Source organism: Neolamprologus brichardi, chromosome 16 (genome assembly GCF_056152115.1).
Source record: "Neolamprologus brichardi isolate AB-2024 chromosome 16, ASM5615211v1, whole genome shotgun sequence".
NCBI classification, from domain to species: domain Eukaryota; kingdom Metazoa; phylum Chordata; class Actinopteri; order Cichliformes; family Cichlidae; genus Neolamprologus; species Neolamprologus brichardi.
Window position 1 is genome coordinate 17,300,199 of NC_142119.1, and position 17,369 is coordinate 17,317,567.

At 43.1% G+C, this 17,369-nt stretch overlaps 1 protein-coding gene across 1 annotated transcript; it reads right to left on the reverse strand.

The window, feature by feature from the left end:
• Positions 1-1,426: 1,426 nt before the first annotated feature.
• LOC102790456 (organic cation/carnitine transporter 2-like) lies at positions 1,427-16,131 on the reverse strand. Its single transcript, XM_087830057.1, has 9 exons — positions 15,976-16,131; positions 5,151-5,217; positions 4,797-4,985; positions 4,350-4,521; positions 3,434-3,593; positions 3,190-3,269; positions 2,729-2,943; positions 2,292-2,474; positions 1,427-1,566 (listed from the first exon to the last, which is right to left on the reverse strand). Exons 1-9 carry the CDS (start codon positions 16,129-16,131, stop codon positions 1,427-1,429), a joined length of 1,362 nt encoding a protein of 453 aa, XP_087686183.1.
• Positions 16,132-17,369: the final 1,238 nt, after the last annotated feature.

A 17,369-nucleotide genomic window follows, 5' to 3' on the forward strand; every position in this document is an offset into this window, starting at 1 on the left:
TTAAATTTGAACCTGGAAGCCAAATGAGGAGAGCTGCATCAGTTAGGCAATATTAAACAATAGATATTTGATATATATTTGCATTATTTGTTTTGTTTTTTCATTTCAGTTTTTTTTCACATTGTAAGATAAGATAAGATAAGATAAGATAAGATAAGATAAGATAAGACTTTATTCCCTCGGGTGGGTTCCTCTGGGAAATTCGGTTTCCAAAAGCACAGCACCGACAGAAGTTACAGAGTTAAAGAATATTATATATACACACACACACACACATGTATAAATACAGAGACATATATAAATAAAATATACGAAGGGGATAAATAGAATAAATAGGAATAAAAATAAAAATACAAGTGAATTGCACATTTAAAGTATTGAGGTCTATTGCACCGTTGACTATTAACAAAAGTATTGCACAAAAGGTAATTGCACAGTGAAGTGAAAAGGCACTACAGTTTAGTTGTTCCCCCCACCTTTGTCCTCCTGTTTCCCCTCCCTCTCCCCCCCAGAGAGGAGTTAAACAGTCTGATGGTGTGTGGGACAAAGGAGTTTTTAAGTCTGTTGGTTCTTGTCTTTGGGAGAAGCAACCTGTCACTGAACAGACTCTTCTGGTTGTTTATGGCCGTGTGCAGAGGATGCCCAGCATTGTCCATAATGTCCAGCAGTTTCTTTAGTGTCCTTTTCTCTGCCACTGTCACCAGAGTGTCCAGCTTCATGCCAACCACAGAGCCAGCCTTCCTGATCAGTTTCTCCAGCCTGGATGAGTCCTTCTTTGCTGTGCTGCTCCCCCAGCACACCACAGCATAGAAAGGTACTCCAGCAACCACTGACTGGTAAAACATCCTCAGGAGCTTCCTGCAGATGTTAAAAGACCTCAGCCTCCTGAGGAAGTACAGTCGGCTTTGGGCTTTTTTATACAGGTGCTCTGTGTTGCATGACCAGTCCAGTTTATTGTCCACCCACAGCCCGAGGTACTTGTACTTGTTGACCACCTCCACCTCCTCCCCCTCTATCTGAGCCGGCAGAGGACCTTCTCTGGCCCTCCCGAAGTCCACAACCAGTTCCTTAGTCTTTGAGGTGTTGAGTTGCAGGTGGTTTGTGTGACTCCATGCGACAAAGTTCCTCACCAGACTTCTGTACTCCTCTTCCTGATCATCCCAGATACACCCCATGATGGCTGTGTCATCTGCAAACTTCTGAATGTACCCACCTTTATTTTTGATATTTCATAATGAACTGTATATTTCTTACACACATAACACTTTAAGACCGCAGTGCAGTAAACAATCAAACCAGATTTCCCTATTTATATATTTTTATTACAATCCATTCATAGGATATCTATTATATAGAGTGCAGACATGAACGGACCTGAATATACAACCTGCAAAAGCAGCATTACTAGCATAATCAATAGATAAGCTTACTTCTTAATGACTTGCATCTGATCGATAGTATCAGGAAGCGGTTTTCCAAATGACTCCGGAAGGAAAAGGGAGACAAAGACACCGATGACTGACAGGAAACTCAAAGTCAACCACGGCAGGAACTCGTAGAACATAGCTGCAGACAAAACCAGAGCCCATTATTCAGATTCTTTCTCTGCTACAGACTTCTGTCATCACTGAGCTGCAGGTCAGTTTGTTAGATTTAGAGTTGAGAAGCTGAGCATTAAGGATGCTTTTGTCATTAAAGTGAACTAAAACTTCATCTCTACACAATGACACCTGTCTCATAAAAAAGGCATAAAGGTTCTGTGTACACTACAAAGTGCTCTATCGCAGAATAATTATCCTAGTATGATGTTTACACAAAAGTAGGGATGCTTTGAAAACATGTAAATGAAAAACAGACGGCTATTAAGATTATTAGAAGCCTACAGGGCACTGAATAGAGCACAAGGACATCGTAACGAAAACATGTTGAAACAGAATTAGTTGTTCAATTTTCCATCTGCTGTTTTTTTGATGCGCTGCACAACTTTCTCAATCATTTCTCGCTCTTGCCTCAAAACGAAGTTTAGCGAAGTTTTTAAAATTTACTTAATTTCAACATTTACTGTCTTGGATTATTTGATTAAAGAGATTTTTTTTCATCATAGCCCACTCCATAGCTTTATTCTTTTCTCAGACTCAAGACCAGTAGAAAGTGTTGAAGAGTAAGCTTAGGACATTTTTAATACAAGTATCATCAGTTGTAACAGTTGTCCCAAATTTAACGTTTTTCTTCTTCTTTTTTTTTCTTTTGTTGGGGGGGAAATGGGGTGATTGTGATGCCAAATATCTCACCCAGCTGCAATATGTATGGGGTGATACAGGACCCCGCTCTGGAGAATAAGGCAGCAGACGACAACATCGTATTCCTGATGACTGTGGGAGACAGCTCTCCAGTGAGCAGCTGCAGGATACTTTCAGAAGCCAGGACTCCAAATTTACCTATCAGCACCAGGGTGAGGGTGATGTTGTGATACTCTGAAGGGAGGAGAAGGACTTTAAGCTTATGAGGAGTGAAACAAGTTATTTTCAAACATTTGGTGAGCAGGTTTACCTTCCCTCAAATAATCTTGTTTTGTCTATTTTGTCTATAAATCTCATTTAGGGCAGCACCTCTAACATAGTGGCTGTGTGTGAGGCCTTGTTGAAAAGGCTTATTGTGTTGATATATTTCAACACAATGACAGTTATATTCACAAAGAGAGCAAGAAAAGGACAGTGGTCTCACTTACTGTGCAAAGTGATCTGGATGAGGAAGAGTGCCAGCGCCCCCAGCAGGGAGAAGACAATAAAGGACACGCGGCGAGGAAAATATTTTGCGCTAAACCAGCTGACCAAGTGTGCTGGGATATCTATTAGTGACAGCAAGGCGTAGTTCAGAAAGGGGTTGCCATAGAGAGTAGTCATATTGAATGATAATCCAAACCAGCTCACATTCAAAGAAAACCTGCAAACAACAATAGAACAAAAAATAAATAAATAAAATCAATCCTGTTAGGATCGCTCAGTCAATTATATCAATAGGCAGTTGTAAAACATGTCAGAGTCACTGATGCCCAAAACCAGCATTCTGAGTTTTCTTTATATTTCTATTCTCTAGTTTTAGTTTCACGTGTACTTCTGTGTGTGGTTTTAGTCTGGTTTATATTCAGTTCGTTGAGTTCATAGATTCATGGGTAAGGCTTTAACTCACCAGAGAAACCACACTACGAGTGTGATACTTCGAGTGGTTGTGTTCCTCAGCAGACCCAGGTAACCAGAAACCTCAGGTTGCTGAGGTTGTTCAGGTTGCTGAGGTTGTTCAGGTTGCTGAGATTGTTCAGATTGCTGAGGTTGTTCAGATTGCTGAGGTTGTTCGGGTTGCTGCGACTGTTGAGACTGATCAATGTGCCACATAGAAAATTCATTACATTAGCCAATGTAGTTTAGTGCGGTACACGTTGGACAAGGATAAGGTCAGAGGCTCTTACTTTTGCTGAGCAAAAGAGGTCAGATGGAAATTCCACTCCGTTCTCCAGAGCAGCAAACCTTAGCAGGAGTTCTGCTTCTTTAAAACGGCCTTTGGACACTAGCCAGCGAGGAGATTCTGAAACCAGCCTGGTGGACAGACAGACACAAATGTGTAGTTCATTAGTCAAGTCAGCACAGGTGGAAACTGAAGAAAAATACAAGAGCCTCCTGCTCCATCTATCTGTGTTTGAGAGAGTATTATTTATTCATCAAGCTGATGCTGGAAAAGTTAGAAATTATCTGGATGCAATGAGTTAGAAATTATCTGGATGCCACGATCGTCTTCTTTTGGCTGTCCCTATACGAGTAGCCACAGTGGATCATCTGAGCGCCATAATGATAACTGTAAAAATCTGTGAAAAATGTACTTTGCCAGAAGCCAAAGATTTTTTATTTAACACTTTATGCTTGACTGTGACTGAAAGAATGAGATTGCAGATACAACCTTGGGACTTTGATCATCAAATCAAAACAGGTTTAGCAGAAATGAGCCTTTAACAACGTTCAGTTGGGAGAAGATCTATGGGGAGAACGGGAACTGGAATAAAAAATTATAAATCCCTTTCTTTTGTCTCAAGATCCCCCAAATGGAAGGAAAAGGGCATCTGAGGAAGTGGAACAAAGTGATGGATGGATGGATGCATGGATGGAAGACTGGATGACTGGATGACTGAATGGATGGATGGATGGAGGCGCACATTTAGTTTACATTAGCTTAACACATTCCACAGTTCAACAAATTCCTCAACAACCTTTTATATACTGAACAAAAAAAATCCGCTGAAAAAAATTAGCAAATACTCAAGAAACAAAAATCCTAGTAGTGTACTGAGGTCAATTTACCACCAAAGGGAGAAACAGGCCAGACCAGGCAAAGCCATTAACACTGATAGATGTCTCCAGTTCCTGACTATGTAGGCGGTGCCAGGGAATGCCACCATACCAGCCGCATAGAAAAAGCTCAAACCAAGGCTGCTGAAGAGAACTCTTGGAACATCAACTAGGAGCTCAGCACCTGTGACGAAAAGGCAAAGTTTAAAAGAAATCAGGAAGTTGTACTTAATGTTATATTACAACTAATGTCCAATAAAATATTTTTTTTCTGTTATCTGTTTACTGCACATGTGTAAATCAGAAAGGTCAGTCAAAGGTTGTGACTAGTTGACTAGTTGACAATACAAGACAAGTGGTTTCCTTTTTGTTTCATTTTGGGTGTTGGCCGAAGGCTTATTACATTAAAAACAGCAGCAGTTGAGCAGACTATCCTAGAAATAAAAAAAACACACTTACCAAGTACAAGAAGAACTATGTAAATGCTGAGCTGACCCATGCCCACCATGAAGAAAAGCACATTGAAGACGGCCCAGGACTGAGCAAAACTCAAAGCGATGTTGAAGACACTTAGTGTGAAAATGGAACTGAACAGAACAGGTTTCCTGCCAAACCTACAGTAAAATACAGCAAGACAGCAATCAGCCACAACATGGGCACATACAGTTTTCTATTTAGATGTTAATGCTTAAAAAATAGGCCCATTAGCCTCAACAGGGCATTAGCAGCTAGAATGACAGCTACCCTGAGGTACCCCTGAGCAAGGTACTGTCCCTACACACTGCTCCCTCGTCTACTTCCTGGGATCACTTTGTGATCCCAGGAAGTAGACGAGAGAGGACATTGGTTGTTTCCACTTGTTGTCGCACACCAGGTTAAACTAAAAGACAGGGTACACATACGGGTGGTCTAAAGCAGGCATAAGAACATAGAAGGAAATACTTGGGCACTAATCTGTCTTCCAGCAGTCCCTGTGCAGAATGTTTGCTTCATTAGCCTCCATGTTGCTTTGTTTTGATGGGTGTGTAACATGAGTTTGTCTCTGTCCATATTTTACTCCTCAGGCTGTTTGACTTCTTATTCCTGTCACTGTTTGTATGACCACAAGTGGCATTAGGCTAAGGTAAACTTTAGAGGATATCCTTAAGCAATAGCTTCTCATAAATTACTGTGTGATGGAGGGATTCAATGTTGCCTTTACTGACTCATCATCTGTAATGACGTATATATATATATTATATATACAGACACACACACACACACACACATTATATATATATATATATATATATATATATATATATATATAAAAACACCCAGCACGCCCCTGCGGGCGGTTTATCCTTCAAGCTCGGGTCCTCTACCAGAGGCCTGGGAGCTTGAGGGTCCTGCGCAGTATCTTAGCTGTTCCCAGGACTGCGCTCTTCTGGACAGAGATCTCCGATGTTAGTCCCGGGATCTGCTGGAGCCACTCGCCTAGCTTGGGAGTCACCGCACCTAGTGCTCCGATTACCACGGGGACCACCGTTACCTTCACCCTCCACATCCTCTCGAGCTCTTCTCTGAGCCCTTGGTATTTCTCCAGCTTCTCGTGTTCCTTCTTCCTGATATTGCTGTCATTCGGAACCGCTACATCGATCACTACGGCCATCTTCTTCTGTTTGTCTACCACCACTATGTCCGGTTGGTTAGCCACCACCATTTTGTCCGTCTGTATCTGGAAGTCCCACAGGATCTTAGCTCGGTCATTCTCCACCACCCTTGGGGGCATTTCCCATTTTGACCTCGGGACTTCCAGGTTATACTCAGCACAGATGTTCCTGTACACTATGCTGGCCACTTGGTTATGGCGTTCCATGTATGCCTTGCCTGCTAGCATCTTGCACCCTGCTGTTATGTGCTGGATTGTCTCTGGGGCATCTTTACACAGCCTGCACCTGGGGTCTTGCCTGGTGTGATAGACCCCAGCCTCTATGGATCTTGTACTCAGAGCTTGTTCTTGTGCTGCCATGATTAGTGCCTCTGTGCTATCTTTCAGTCCAGCTTTGTCCAGCCACTGGTAGGATTTCTGGATATCAGCCACCTCCTCTATCTGCCGGTGGTACATACCGTGCAGGGACCTGTCCTTCCATGATGGTTCCTCGTCTCCCTCCTCTTTCTTGGGTTTCTGCTGCCTGAGGTATTCACTGAGCACGCTGTCAGTTGGGGCCATCTTCGTGATGTATTCATGGATGTTCGTTGTCTCATCCTGGACTGTGGTGCTGACACTCACCAGTCCCCGGCCCCCTTCCTTCCGCTTAGCGTACAGCCTCAGGGTGCTGGACTTGGGGTGAAACCCTCCATGCATGGTAAGGAGCTTTCTTGTCTTTATGTCAGTGGCTTCTATCTCCTCCTTTGGCCAGCCTATTACCCCAGCAGGGTACCTGATCACGGGCAGGGCGTACGTGTTGATGGCCCGGATCTTGTTCTTACCGTTCAACTGACTCCTCAGGACTTGCCTGACCCTCTGCAGGTACTTGGTAGTTGCAGCTTTCCTAGCGGCCTCTTCATGGTTCCCATTCGCCTGCGGGATCCCCAGGTACTTGTAACTGTCCTCTATGTCTGCAATGTTGCCTTCTGGTAGTTCAAGCCCCTCAGTTCTGACTACCTTCCCTCTCTTTGTTACCATCCGACTACACTTCTCCAGTCCGAACGACATTCCAATGTCATTGCTGTATAGCCTGGTAGTGTGGATCAGTGAATCGATGTCTCGTTCACTCTTGGCATACAGCTTGATGTCATCCATGTACAGGAGGTGGCTGACAACTGCTCCGTTCCGTAGTCGGTATCCGTAGCCAGTCTTGTTAATGATCTCACTGAGGGGGTTCAGGCCTATGCAGAAAAGCAGTGGGGACAGAGCATCTCCTTGGTAGATCCCGCACTTGATGGTGACTTGTGCTATGGGCTTGGAGTTGGCCTCTAGTGTTGTACGCCACATTCCCATTGAGTTCCTGATGAAGGCTCTTAGGGTCCCATTGACCTTGTACAATTCTAGGCATTCCAGTATCCAGCTGTGGGGCATTGAGTCATAGGCCTTCTTGTAATCAATCCAGGCAGTGCACAGGTTGGTCAGTCTGGTCTTGCAGTCTCGGCTGACTGTTCTGTCTAGCTGGTGTTTTGCGCCTCTGGTATTCTTGCCAATTCCTTTCTGTGTCCCGCTCATGTATTGAGCCATGTGCCTGTTCATCTTAGCTGATATGATGCCTGACAGGAGCTTCCATGTAGTACTGAGGCAGGTTATTGGTCGGTAGTTGGAGGGGACTGGTCCCTTCTTGGGGTCCTTGGGGATCAGGACCGTCCGACCTGGTTAGCCATTCCGGGTGTCCCTCGTTAACTAGCAGCTGGTTCATTTGTGCTGCCAGACGCTCGTGGAGTGCAGTCAGCTTCTTTAGCCAGTAGGCATGAACCATGTCGGGCCCTGGTGCTGTCCAACTCTTCATGCTGGAGACCCTTTCTTGGATATCTGCCACTGTAATGGTTACTGGACCCTGTTCAGGGAGGTCGCTATGGTCTGCCCTCAGATCCACTAGCCACTGAGCATTGCCGTTATGGGTTGCGTCCTTCTCCCATATGCTCTTCCAGTATTGCTCCGTCTCCAGCCTTGGTGGTGCTGTTCTCTTATTATTGTTCCCTTGCCACTGAGAGTACACCTTTGCTGGTTCTGTGGAGAACAGCTGGTTTATTCTCCTGCCTTCTATTTCTCTGGTGTACCTCCTCAAGCGGCTGGCCAAGGCTGTGAGTCTTTGCTTGGCAGTTTCCAAGGCCTCAGGTATGGACAGCTTGCTGTATTTCTTATGCACCTTCTTTGTCGCACCTTTCTGCAACTCCGTTAGTTGGCTAACCTCCCTCCGTGCTACTTTGATCTTGCCCTCTAGCCTCCTTCTCCATGGAGGGTACTGCCCCTTGTGGCTGTGCCAAGCATCTCACTGATCACTGCTGCCGTATTGTAGATCGTGGTTGTAGGTGTTGTCCGTAGTGCTGCATTAACATCCTCTAGCAGACCTTCTGAGGGTACTTCACGTAATCTTGGTAACCGGCTTCGGGGGATCCAGGTTTCAAGCTTGGCCATGATCCTCTCGCACTCAACGATCCTTCTCCTGTCGCACTTGGAGCTATGTACCCAATCTCGGGTGTTTATGTTGTACCTCGTCAATCTCTAGCTGTGAAAGCAGTCCCTTCTTTCGAATGTTGGAATACTGAGCTACTAGTTGTTTCGCCGTCATTGTGGATGTTGGGTAGGTCCCTCATCCTATTCATGTAGCCCCTTCCGCCGGGGTTACTTGCGTAGTAGCATTCCAACAACACCCTATTTTCGTCTCTTGCCCACCGATGCCTTCTTGTTCCAGTAGCCCACTTCTCGTCAGGGTGCCCTGGTTCCTCAACACCTGACGCGGACCTTGTTGATCCGGGCGACGTCTGAGCCGGCATGCCTTCATATTTATCTGTCTCGCTCATATCTGCGGTAGGCTCGCTTAGCATAGGGGGTCTAGCCTTAGGACCCTTACTGGATACAGACACCCCAGGCAGGAATCGAACTTGCGATCCTCTGCTCCAAATGTAAATGTTGAACTGTACTCCACCAGGAAGTCCACCCGTCCGAGATTTATTGATAAAAACAATAAATCCAGGGCTAGGTGTGGAGGGTTGTGTGTTTCAGTGGACCATTGATCAGTGGTCCATTGTGGTGTCAATCAGACCACTGGTCTTTGATAATTATGCTGATTATGAGTGATTGCTGAAAATGTTGAAATGTACTCACTCACCTTTTATTATTATTTGTAAATATGTGTACAAATTGTTGTTTTTTGTTTTTTTGTACTGTTTTTATCAATAAATCTCAGCAACAAAGGAAATACACCATATCATGAATCCATTATAGTATACAGTTCGTACTAACCTGATTATATAGTGCGCAGAATAACTGTGCTCGATTTCTGTCACATCCAAATCTGTTAGTTGAGAATTTTTAAAACTGTTTTAATATATTTGATCTGTTACAATAGCCAGTTATCTTCTTCTTCTTCTTATGTTCCCGCTACAGCCTGGTGATGTGAATGGGTAGATATTGTTGCTTGAAGCGTCCATGCATGCACGGTTATTTAGTGTGGCTACACAGATGTTAAACAGTTACTGTTGGAATTTGGGATGTTTGCTTTTGGATGAAAAGAGAACACACAGCCCTAAATGTTTTTGTTTTTTTTCCTGCCTGTCCTGTTTGGTTCTTTTGCCATCAGAATTATTGTCTAAAGGCGAAGAAAGATGCCCAACAGATTTACTTTACCAAATTGACCATCCCAGCCTTGCCGTAATGGTCTATTTGATTCACCTTTTATTGTTTATTTTATTTTATTTTTTTTTATTTTCACTTGCTAGATACGGGACAGACTTGAATGAGGAAAAGAAAAGGGAGAAAGGAAGAGGGGGAAAAAACAGCGGAGAAGAGGGACGGGGATAAAGGGCAAAAAAACAAAAATCAACTAAATAAGCAGACAAAAAAAAAATACATATATCAATCACCTGGATCACCTGTTGAGAAAGAAAAAAGAAAACAAGCAGAAGAAAACGAGAGCAATACAATAAACAACATCACAATGATATATGGGAATATAACAGTAAATACTAAATATTAAACATTATTGTGCAGCACGTAAGATCGACAGCGCACAGTGTGCTTTGAGGTAGGAGCCAAAAAGGGTGTAGTTTGTGTGTGTGAGCACCCGTGTGTACACCTGTGAGCATGGACGCGTTTGTTTTTAAAAGGTTCCTTCATGTAATGATCTGCTAGAGGGTGTGGGGAGCCACTGCCCCGTCCTCCAGGGCATGAAGCAGGTATGGAAGAGATCAAAACTCCAGACATCCAGAGGCCCTCAGAACACAAGAGACCAAGGAAGACCAACAGAGGGGCAGCTGCGCCACCATCCCAGAAAGAGCTGAGGAGAGTCCCAGATGAGGGGTCACTCAGCAGCCGCGGAGCAGAAGCCGGGGGGGTTGCAGTGACGTGCCCGTGAGCTCCGCCGGCAGCCAGCTGTGCCAGAGTGACCGAGCCCCAGGCCGAGAGGCCGAGGGCACCCCACCCCCGAAGTGGCCCGAGCGAGCCCCAGGCTCCAGGCCCCGATAAGCAGCCACCAAGGAGTGAGCCGGTGTGTACCTGGGCGCATATCCCCGGACACAAAGAACCACCAACGCACCGATGTCTGAGGGCGTCTGCCACTGGCAGGGGAAGTGGTGGGGGGAGATAGGCCTGCATACCTTAGAGGGCCTGAGATGTCCCCAGAGAGGTGGCGTCTGATACCCAACCTGACATATAGACACAAACAAACAGCCAACTCCTCCTCGCGGCCCCCAGCCAGGGCCCCAGCCCAGAGACGGAGCGCCCCCAGAACCTCACGCCCGTCCCGGACCCACCCAGGGGCAGCCAGGCTACCAGGTCAGTAACCCACGTCCATCAGCACAGACCCTCCCCTAGCCCCGCTGCGCGCAGCCACGAGGAAACCGTCACCTAGGAGCCAACAGAGCCCCTAATAGGCCATGACCGCTACCCCGGGTTGAGCCCCCCAAGGAAGATGCTCCTGGGGAACCCCCCGACACCCTAAGCCTGTCCCTACCCCCACACCAATCACAACAGCGAAGGTGGGACCAAACTATGACCCGCATCCCCCACTAGGTGATGGAGCTAATCAAAGGAGCCCAGAGCAATTGATCTTATGTGGTGGCAGAGGCTGCATCGAGACTAATGTAATCTAATAGATAATTTCTATATTGGTTAGAATTAAGATTATTTTTATTTTTCCAGTTCATGAGGACTGTTTTCTTGGCTATTCATAGGGCAGTGAAAACCATATGGGCTATATTCTTATCTGTAGTGACATTATCTAAGCTGCCCAACAAACACACTAAAGGGGAAGTTGGAATGTTACATTTCAGACACTTCGATAAGTCTTCACATATCTCGCGCCAAAACTTCTGAACTGGTGGACAGAACCAAAGAGCGTGGATATAATTGTCCGGTGTATCGGTTTGACAGTGTGAGCAGTTGTTGGTAGACGTAAAGCCCATCTTGAACATCCGATGACCTGTATAGTGCACTCTATGTAGTATTTTGTATCGAATTAATTGAAGACTGGGATTTCTAATTAGATGAAAGGTTTTTAAGCAAATCTGAGACCAGAAGTTTTGGTCTAAGTTAACTGATAAATCCGCTTCCCATTTTGCAATAGGAAGTGATATTGATTCATCTGTTTTAGAAAGCATTCTGTATATTTTGGATAGTAATTTGGGGGTTTTAAGAGTAAGAAATTGAACTACACTTGGTGGTGTTTGTAGTTCAACTTGACCCGGTTTAAATTTCTTTTTTACTATGGATTTAATTTGTTGATATTCTAAAAATCTTTTCTTGTTGATCCCATATTGTGTAACTAGCCTGTCAAATGAAATAAATTCTGTTCCTTCTAGTATATGTTCTAAATATTTGATTCCTTTACCACTCCAATCTGAAAAGTTTATCATATTATTGTTTTGTAATATGTCAGGGTTGTTCCAGATAGGTGTACGTTTGCATGGGATTAATGAAGACTCCGTCAATTTTAGAAACTCCCACCATGCTGTCAGAGAAGAGCTGATGTTGATGCTTTTAAAGCATTCATGTCGTTGGATGTTTGAGCTGATAAATGGTAGATCTGAAATCTCTAGATTATTGCAAAGTGCTTGTTCTACATCTAGCCAAGGTTCATCTAAGAGGGTATGTTTTAGCCATCCTTAGATAAACTGAAGCCTGTTGGCTAAGAAGTAGTGCTGAAAGTTAGGTAGTTCTAATCCTCCTTTATCCTTGGTCTTTTGTAGTGTTTTTAAGCTTATACGTGGGGGCTTATTTTTCCAAAGGAATTTGGACATACATGAATCTAGAGATCTGAACCAATCTTGTGGCGGTTTAGTTGGGATCATTGAGAATAAATAATTTATTTTTGGTAAGACCATAATTTTTATAGCGGCAACCCTTCCCATGAGTGATATGGGTAGACATTTCCACCTAGCCAGATCGCCTTCTACCTTCTTTAAAAGTGGGATATGGTTTAATTTAGTTAGATCTGCAAGCTTGGGAGAAACATTAATACCTAAATATTTGATATTTCCCGATTGCAGACGTGTAGAAGAGGAATTATGGAAGGAGCAATTAATCGGAAGGACTGTAGATTTTGACCAGTTAATTGAGTAATCTGATATTCTTGCAAAAGAGTTTATCAATTCAATCACCCCAGAGATATTGGTTTGTGAATTTTGGAGAAAGAGTAACACATCATCCGCATAAAGGCTGATTTTATGTTCCACGTTCTTGCATTTTATGCCCTTAATTACTGAATTCTGTCTAATTGCTGCTGCTAGTGGTTCAATAAAAATTGCAAACAGTGAAGGGAAGAGTGGGCATCCCTGCCTGGTGCCCCTCAGGAGACAGAAGCTGGAGGATGTCTGGTCATTTGTTCTGACACAAGCTGTTGGGGAATTATATAATATTTTAACCAGTTAATGAAAGAGGATCCAAAACCAAATTTGTGTAAAGTTGCAAATAGAAATTTCCAGTTAACTCTGTTGAATGCTTTTTCTGCATCTAAAGAGAATATTGTAGTTTCTAGGTTTTTACTGTATGAGTAGTCTATCAAATTAAGTAATCTACGTGTATTTGTTGATGAGTGCCTACCTTTTATGAAACCAGTTTGGTCAGGATGAATTAAGAGGGGCTCTCTCTTTGAGAGAGCTTTGCAGATTATTTTAAGGTCTACATTTATAAGGGATATTGGACGATAGCTTGAGGGATATACAGGGTCTTTGCCTGGTTTTAGCAGGAGATTAATGTTTGCAGAATTCATATTTGATGGAAGTCTGCCCTTTTCTTTGGTTTCCAACAACATTCTGTAGAAAACTGGTGCTCGAATCGTCCAGAATTCTTTGTAGAATTCTGCAGGAAAGCCGTCTGGACCTGGAGCCTTATTATTGGGCACACTTATCAGGGCTTCCTGGAGTTCACCTGGCGTCAGTGGTGAATCCAGTGTCATTGCTTGAGTGTCTAATAATTTTGGAAGAGTTATATTGTCCAAAAACTGATCAATTTTCTTTTCAGATGGGTTTATTTGTGGTGAATACAACGTTTTATAGAAATCCCTGAAAATGTTGTTTATTTGTTTCGGTTCATATATTGTGTTCCCAGATGTATCTTGAACAGCACATTTTTCTTTATTCATTTTTAGCTGGTTTGCTAGAAATTGACCGGATTTATTACCATGTTCATAATTTTGTAAGCGTAGTCTTTGTACTAAGAATTTTGTTTTTTTTTTTATCAATCATCTCATTTAATTCTAGTTTTGTTTTGCGTATTTTGTTCAATGTTTCCTGATCTTGGTGGGACGCGTAGGCTTCTTCTAGTGATTTGATGTTTTTTTCTAATTCCTGAATATTTTTGTTTTCTTTTTTCTTTTTATGTGATGAGAAAGAAATTATTTTACCTCTCATCACAGCTTTCCCTGCTTCCCATAGAACAGAACCTGATGTTTCGGGAGTGTCATTATAGTCTAAATATGAAGTCCACTCTTTTTTAAAATATTTAATAAAGTCTTCATCTTTAAGTAGTGATGTATTAAATCTCCAGTTTTTACTTGGCGTAGTATTATTCTTGTGCATTAGTGTTAAAGATACAGGACCATGATCGCTGACAGCTATAGGGTGAATCTCAGTGTCTGAAATGTCGCAGTGAGCTGCTGACCAAAAAATAATCCAGACGAGAGTAGGAGTGATGGACATGTGAGAAAAAAGTATATTCCTTACTGGTGTGGTGAAGGGAGCGCCATACATCGCAAAGACCAAAGTCGCTCATATACTGTTTGATTATATTTGTGGATTGCCAATTACGCTGAGTTCCTGCTGTATTGAGCCTATCCATTTCTTCATTTAGTCCAAGGTTGAGGTCGCCTCCAAGAACAAGTGTGCCACCTAAGTGTTCAGAGAGTGCACTGAAAAAACCGTGAAAGAATGAGAGATCATCAACATTTGGACCATATAAACTTGCAATACATAGCTTTTTTTTTTTTTTTTTATCAAGTATAGATAGTTTAATGATTAAGAATCTGCCCTCTGGATCTATAACTGTATCGAGTACTCTGAAATTAATATTTTTATGTATTAAAATTGCTACTCCCCTTTGTCTAGAATTATAACAAGCTGAGAACACATTAGGAAACTCAGGTGTTTTAAGTTCATTCGAACCTCTAAGAGGTCTGTGGGTCTCTTGTAAAAGGACAACATCTGCCTGTAGTTTTTTGAGTTGGTTAAATATTTTTAACCTCTTTTCTCTGGAGCCAGCTCCATTTACATTCCATTTAACGAACCTTAGTGCACCCATAGATGTCTGTGTATAACTAGGGATGTATGCTGTGTGCGTCGCTTAGACAGGTGGAGAGAATACATCACTTGTTCATAAATAAAGAGAAGGAGAGAGAGAAAAAATGTGTGGCAAGATGCTCCCTGAGTCTGACTATGTGTGTGCATATTTACTAATATGAGTAGGCTTGGCTTAAGTGTGTGTATCCTATACGACTGTGTGCACTGTCTGACTGATGTAAATGTGCTGCCATTGAGCGCATGACTGTGCGTGATCGTGCGGTGCGTATGTGTCGAAATAAAAGATGTTGTTTGTGGATGAGTGTGGAAGCAGGTGATCGAAGCAGTGAAAGAAAATAGGAAAGAAACCAAGGACAAGGGTGAGCAGCATAAAAACTAGACGGGGGAAAAGAGAAAGAAAAAATGAGAAGAAAACAAAAAACGAAAACATTCCAATTAAATCACTGACGGAGAGTGACGGTGTTAATTCTGCTATGAAATCACATTTAAGATGCGATTTGATACCGGTAAGTTAAACAGATGTTAATGCAAGTTAGTGTGAGTGGATAGGGAAAGGGTGTAGCGGATTCTTATCTGGTGTGAAGTTAATACAGCCACGGAGTGATGTCGGGGTCGCGGTGGAGCTGTCCGTCCACGTACAGCTGGTCCACAGCGATGACAGCGCGGGAGCCCTTCTGGATGAAGTCGCGTTGGATTGGGAAGAGGACCCTGCGTCGTTCCAAGATCTCTTTGGGGAACTGGTCGTTCACGCTGAAGTCCGTTCCTTTTAATTCCCTGCCGCGGCTTTTCACATGTTCCTTTTGTTTGAAGTGGCCGAATTTGGCCACAATAGGACGTGGTCTCCCGGTCGCAGCCCGCATGGGGCCGAGGCGATGTACCCTATCGAAGATGATGTTCTTCACCGTGTCCTCCGGCAGCTTCAGGTGGGTTTTGATGAAGCTTTTTACCGTGGTCTCCGCGTCCTCTCCAGCGGCTTCTGGAATACCAGAAAATACCAGATTATCGCGCATGCTACGAGCTTGTAGATCAATAACTGTTTCTTTTATTTTTTTTATTTTCTCTATTTAGCTGAGTAACATTGTCTGTGAGAGATTTCACCGACTCCCTTAGCGTGGCATTTTCAGCAGCGAGCGTTTCCACCTGCTGCTGGCTGAACTCCAGGGATTCTCGCAAGGATTTAAATTCCCGGTGAAGAATCTCCAGGACTCCTTGCATCGAAACTGGACAATCGTTTGTCGATTGACTCCAGTATGTCGACAATATCTTTGCCGGCTGGCGATGTTGTGCCGGGGGAATCTGCCGGGCGTTGTCTTTTCGACGACGGCGTCTCAGATTTGGCCGGGGAAGCTGCACTCTGGGCCTTCTTCATCACGAGATCCTGAAAGCACTGATCAATATAATCTTGGAGAGTCTCTAAACTCTCCCCGTTGTTCTCCAGGGTGTTGGAGATGATTAAGCAAATGTTGTTAGTTATATGACAATTGATAAGTGTATTTGGTAATACTGAAGCTTAAATGAATTTGTTCAAATCTAAACTACCATTTGCTTTAATTTTCCGCCAAAATCTCCGGCGTCTGACGTCAGTTACAACATGAGTCGCTTACCTTGTCCGTCACTTCCGTCACTTACCTCCTCCTTACCAGGTAAGGAGGAGGTAAGCCCTTCAAAGGAAAAATGCAAATTGGTTGATGGCCATACTGAGGCAAGGACTATGAAGCTTAGACCAGCAGTCCCCAACCTTTTTTGCGCCATGGACTGGTTAATGGTCGACAATATTTTCACAGACCTGCGTTTAATGTGTCGTGGATAAATACAACAAAATAAAACCAGTACCGGTACACAAAAAAAAGGAATTATTAATAACACATGGGAAAAGACCCAGGGAAACCAAGTTAATGGTTAATAAAAATGATTTAAAATGATTAAAAATAAATAAATAATGATAAAAACCAATAAAAACCCTGAAAACCATACATTTCACACCCGAACCTCAACTCTCGCGGCCCAGTACCAAACGATTCACAGACTGGTACCGGTCCATGGCCTGAGGGTTGGGGACCGCTGGCTTAGACCAAAGTTCTATCAGTGCATAAGATTATGCAGGCAATCCTCAGGCTTTTAATACAATCAGTTTGTGAGTAGCCAGTGAAGGGTGTTTATAGACTTTGGGAGAGGCTGTATATTGCAGATCTCTTATAGTTTCTGATATGCTTTAACCCACTGTGAAACCAAAAACAAGGGATATTTAAGACTGAATTACCCTTTTTTCCACATGAAGACCTCAAAACATTTGGGTCTGGCAGGCAGTCAGACCAATTTCACAGTGATTTAAAGTATTAAAACTGCTATAAATGACATGTTACTTTCTTTTTGTAGTTAGTCTCAAGTTTAAAAAATTCTTTATAAAGACACCTGACAAGAGTGGAGCAAGAGTGCAGCACAAATTGCAACAAATATAACAGATCTTAGATATTTAAAAAGATATTTAAAATGGCCCAAGATGACTGACAGATTATAATGCAGCAAACAAAGTAATAATAAAAAAAACTATTTTATAGAGCAAAAAAGAGCAAAAACATTTCTAAAATTAAGCAATTTCCTATCAAA

What these genes read in the sequence shown, in the direction of transcription:
- LOC102790456 (XM_087830057.1), bottom strand. Translation starts at nt 16,131, where the DNA reads ATGAAGAAGGCCCAGAGTGCAGCTTCCCCGGCCAAATCTGAGACGCCG. An exon ending in AACGATTGTCCAGTTTCGAT is followed by an intron (nt 5,218 to 15,975) that starts GCAAGGAGTCCT and finishes CCTGTCTTTTAG; the next exon opens with TTTAACCTGGTGTGCGACAA. An exon ending in GCCTGTTTCTCCCTTTGGTG is followed by an intron (nt 3,594 to 4,349) that starts GTAAATTGACCT and finishes TCTGTCCACCAG; the next exon opens with GCTGGTTTCAGAATCTCCTC.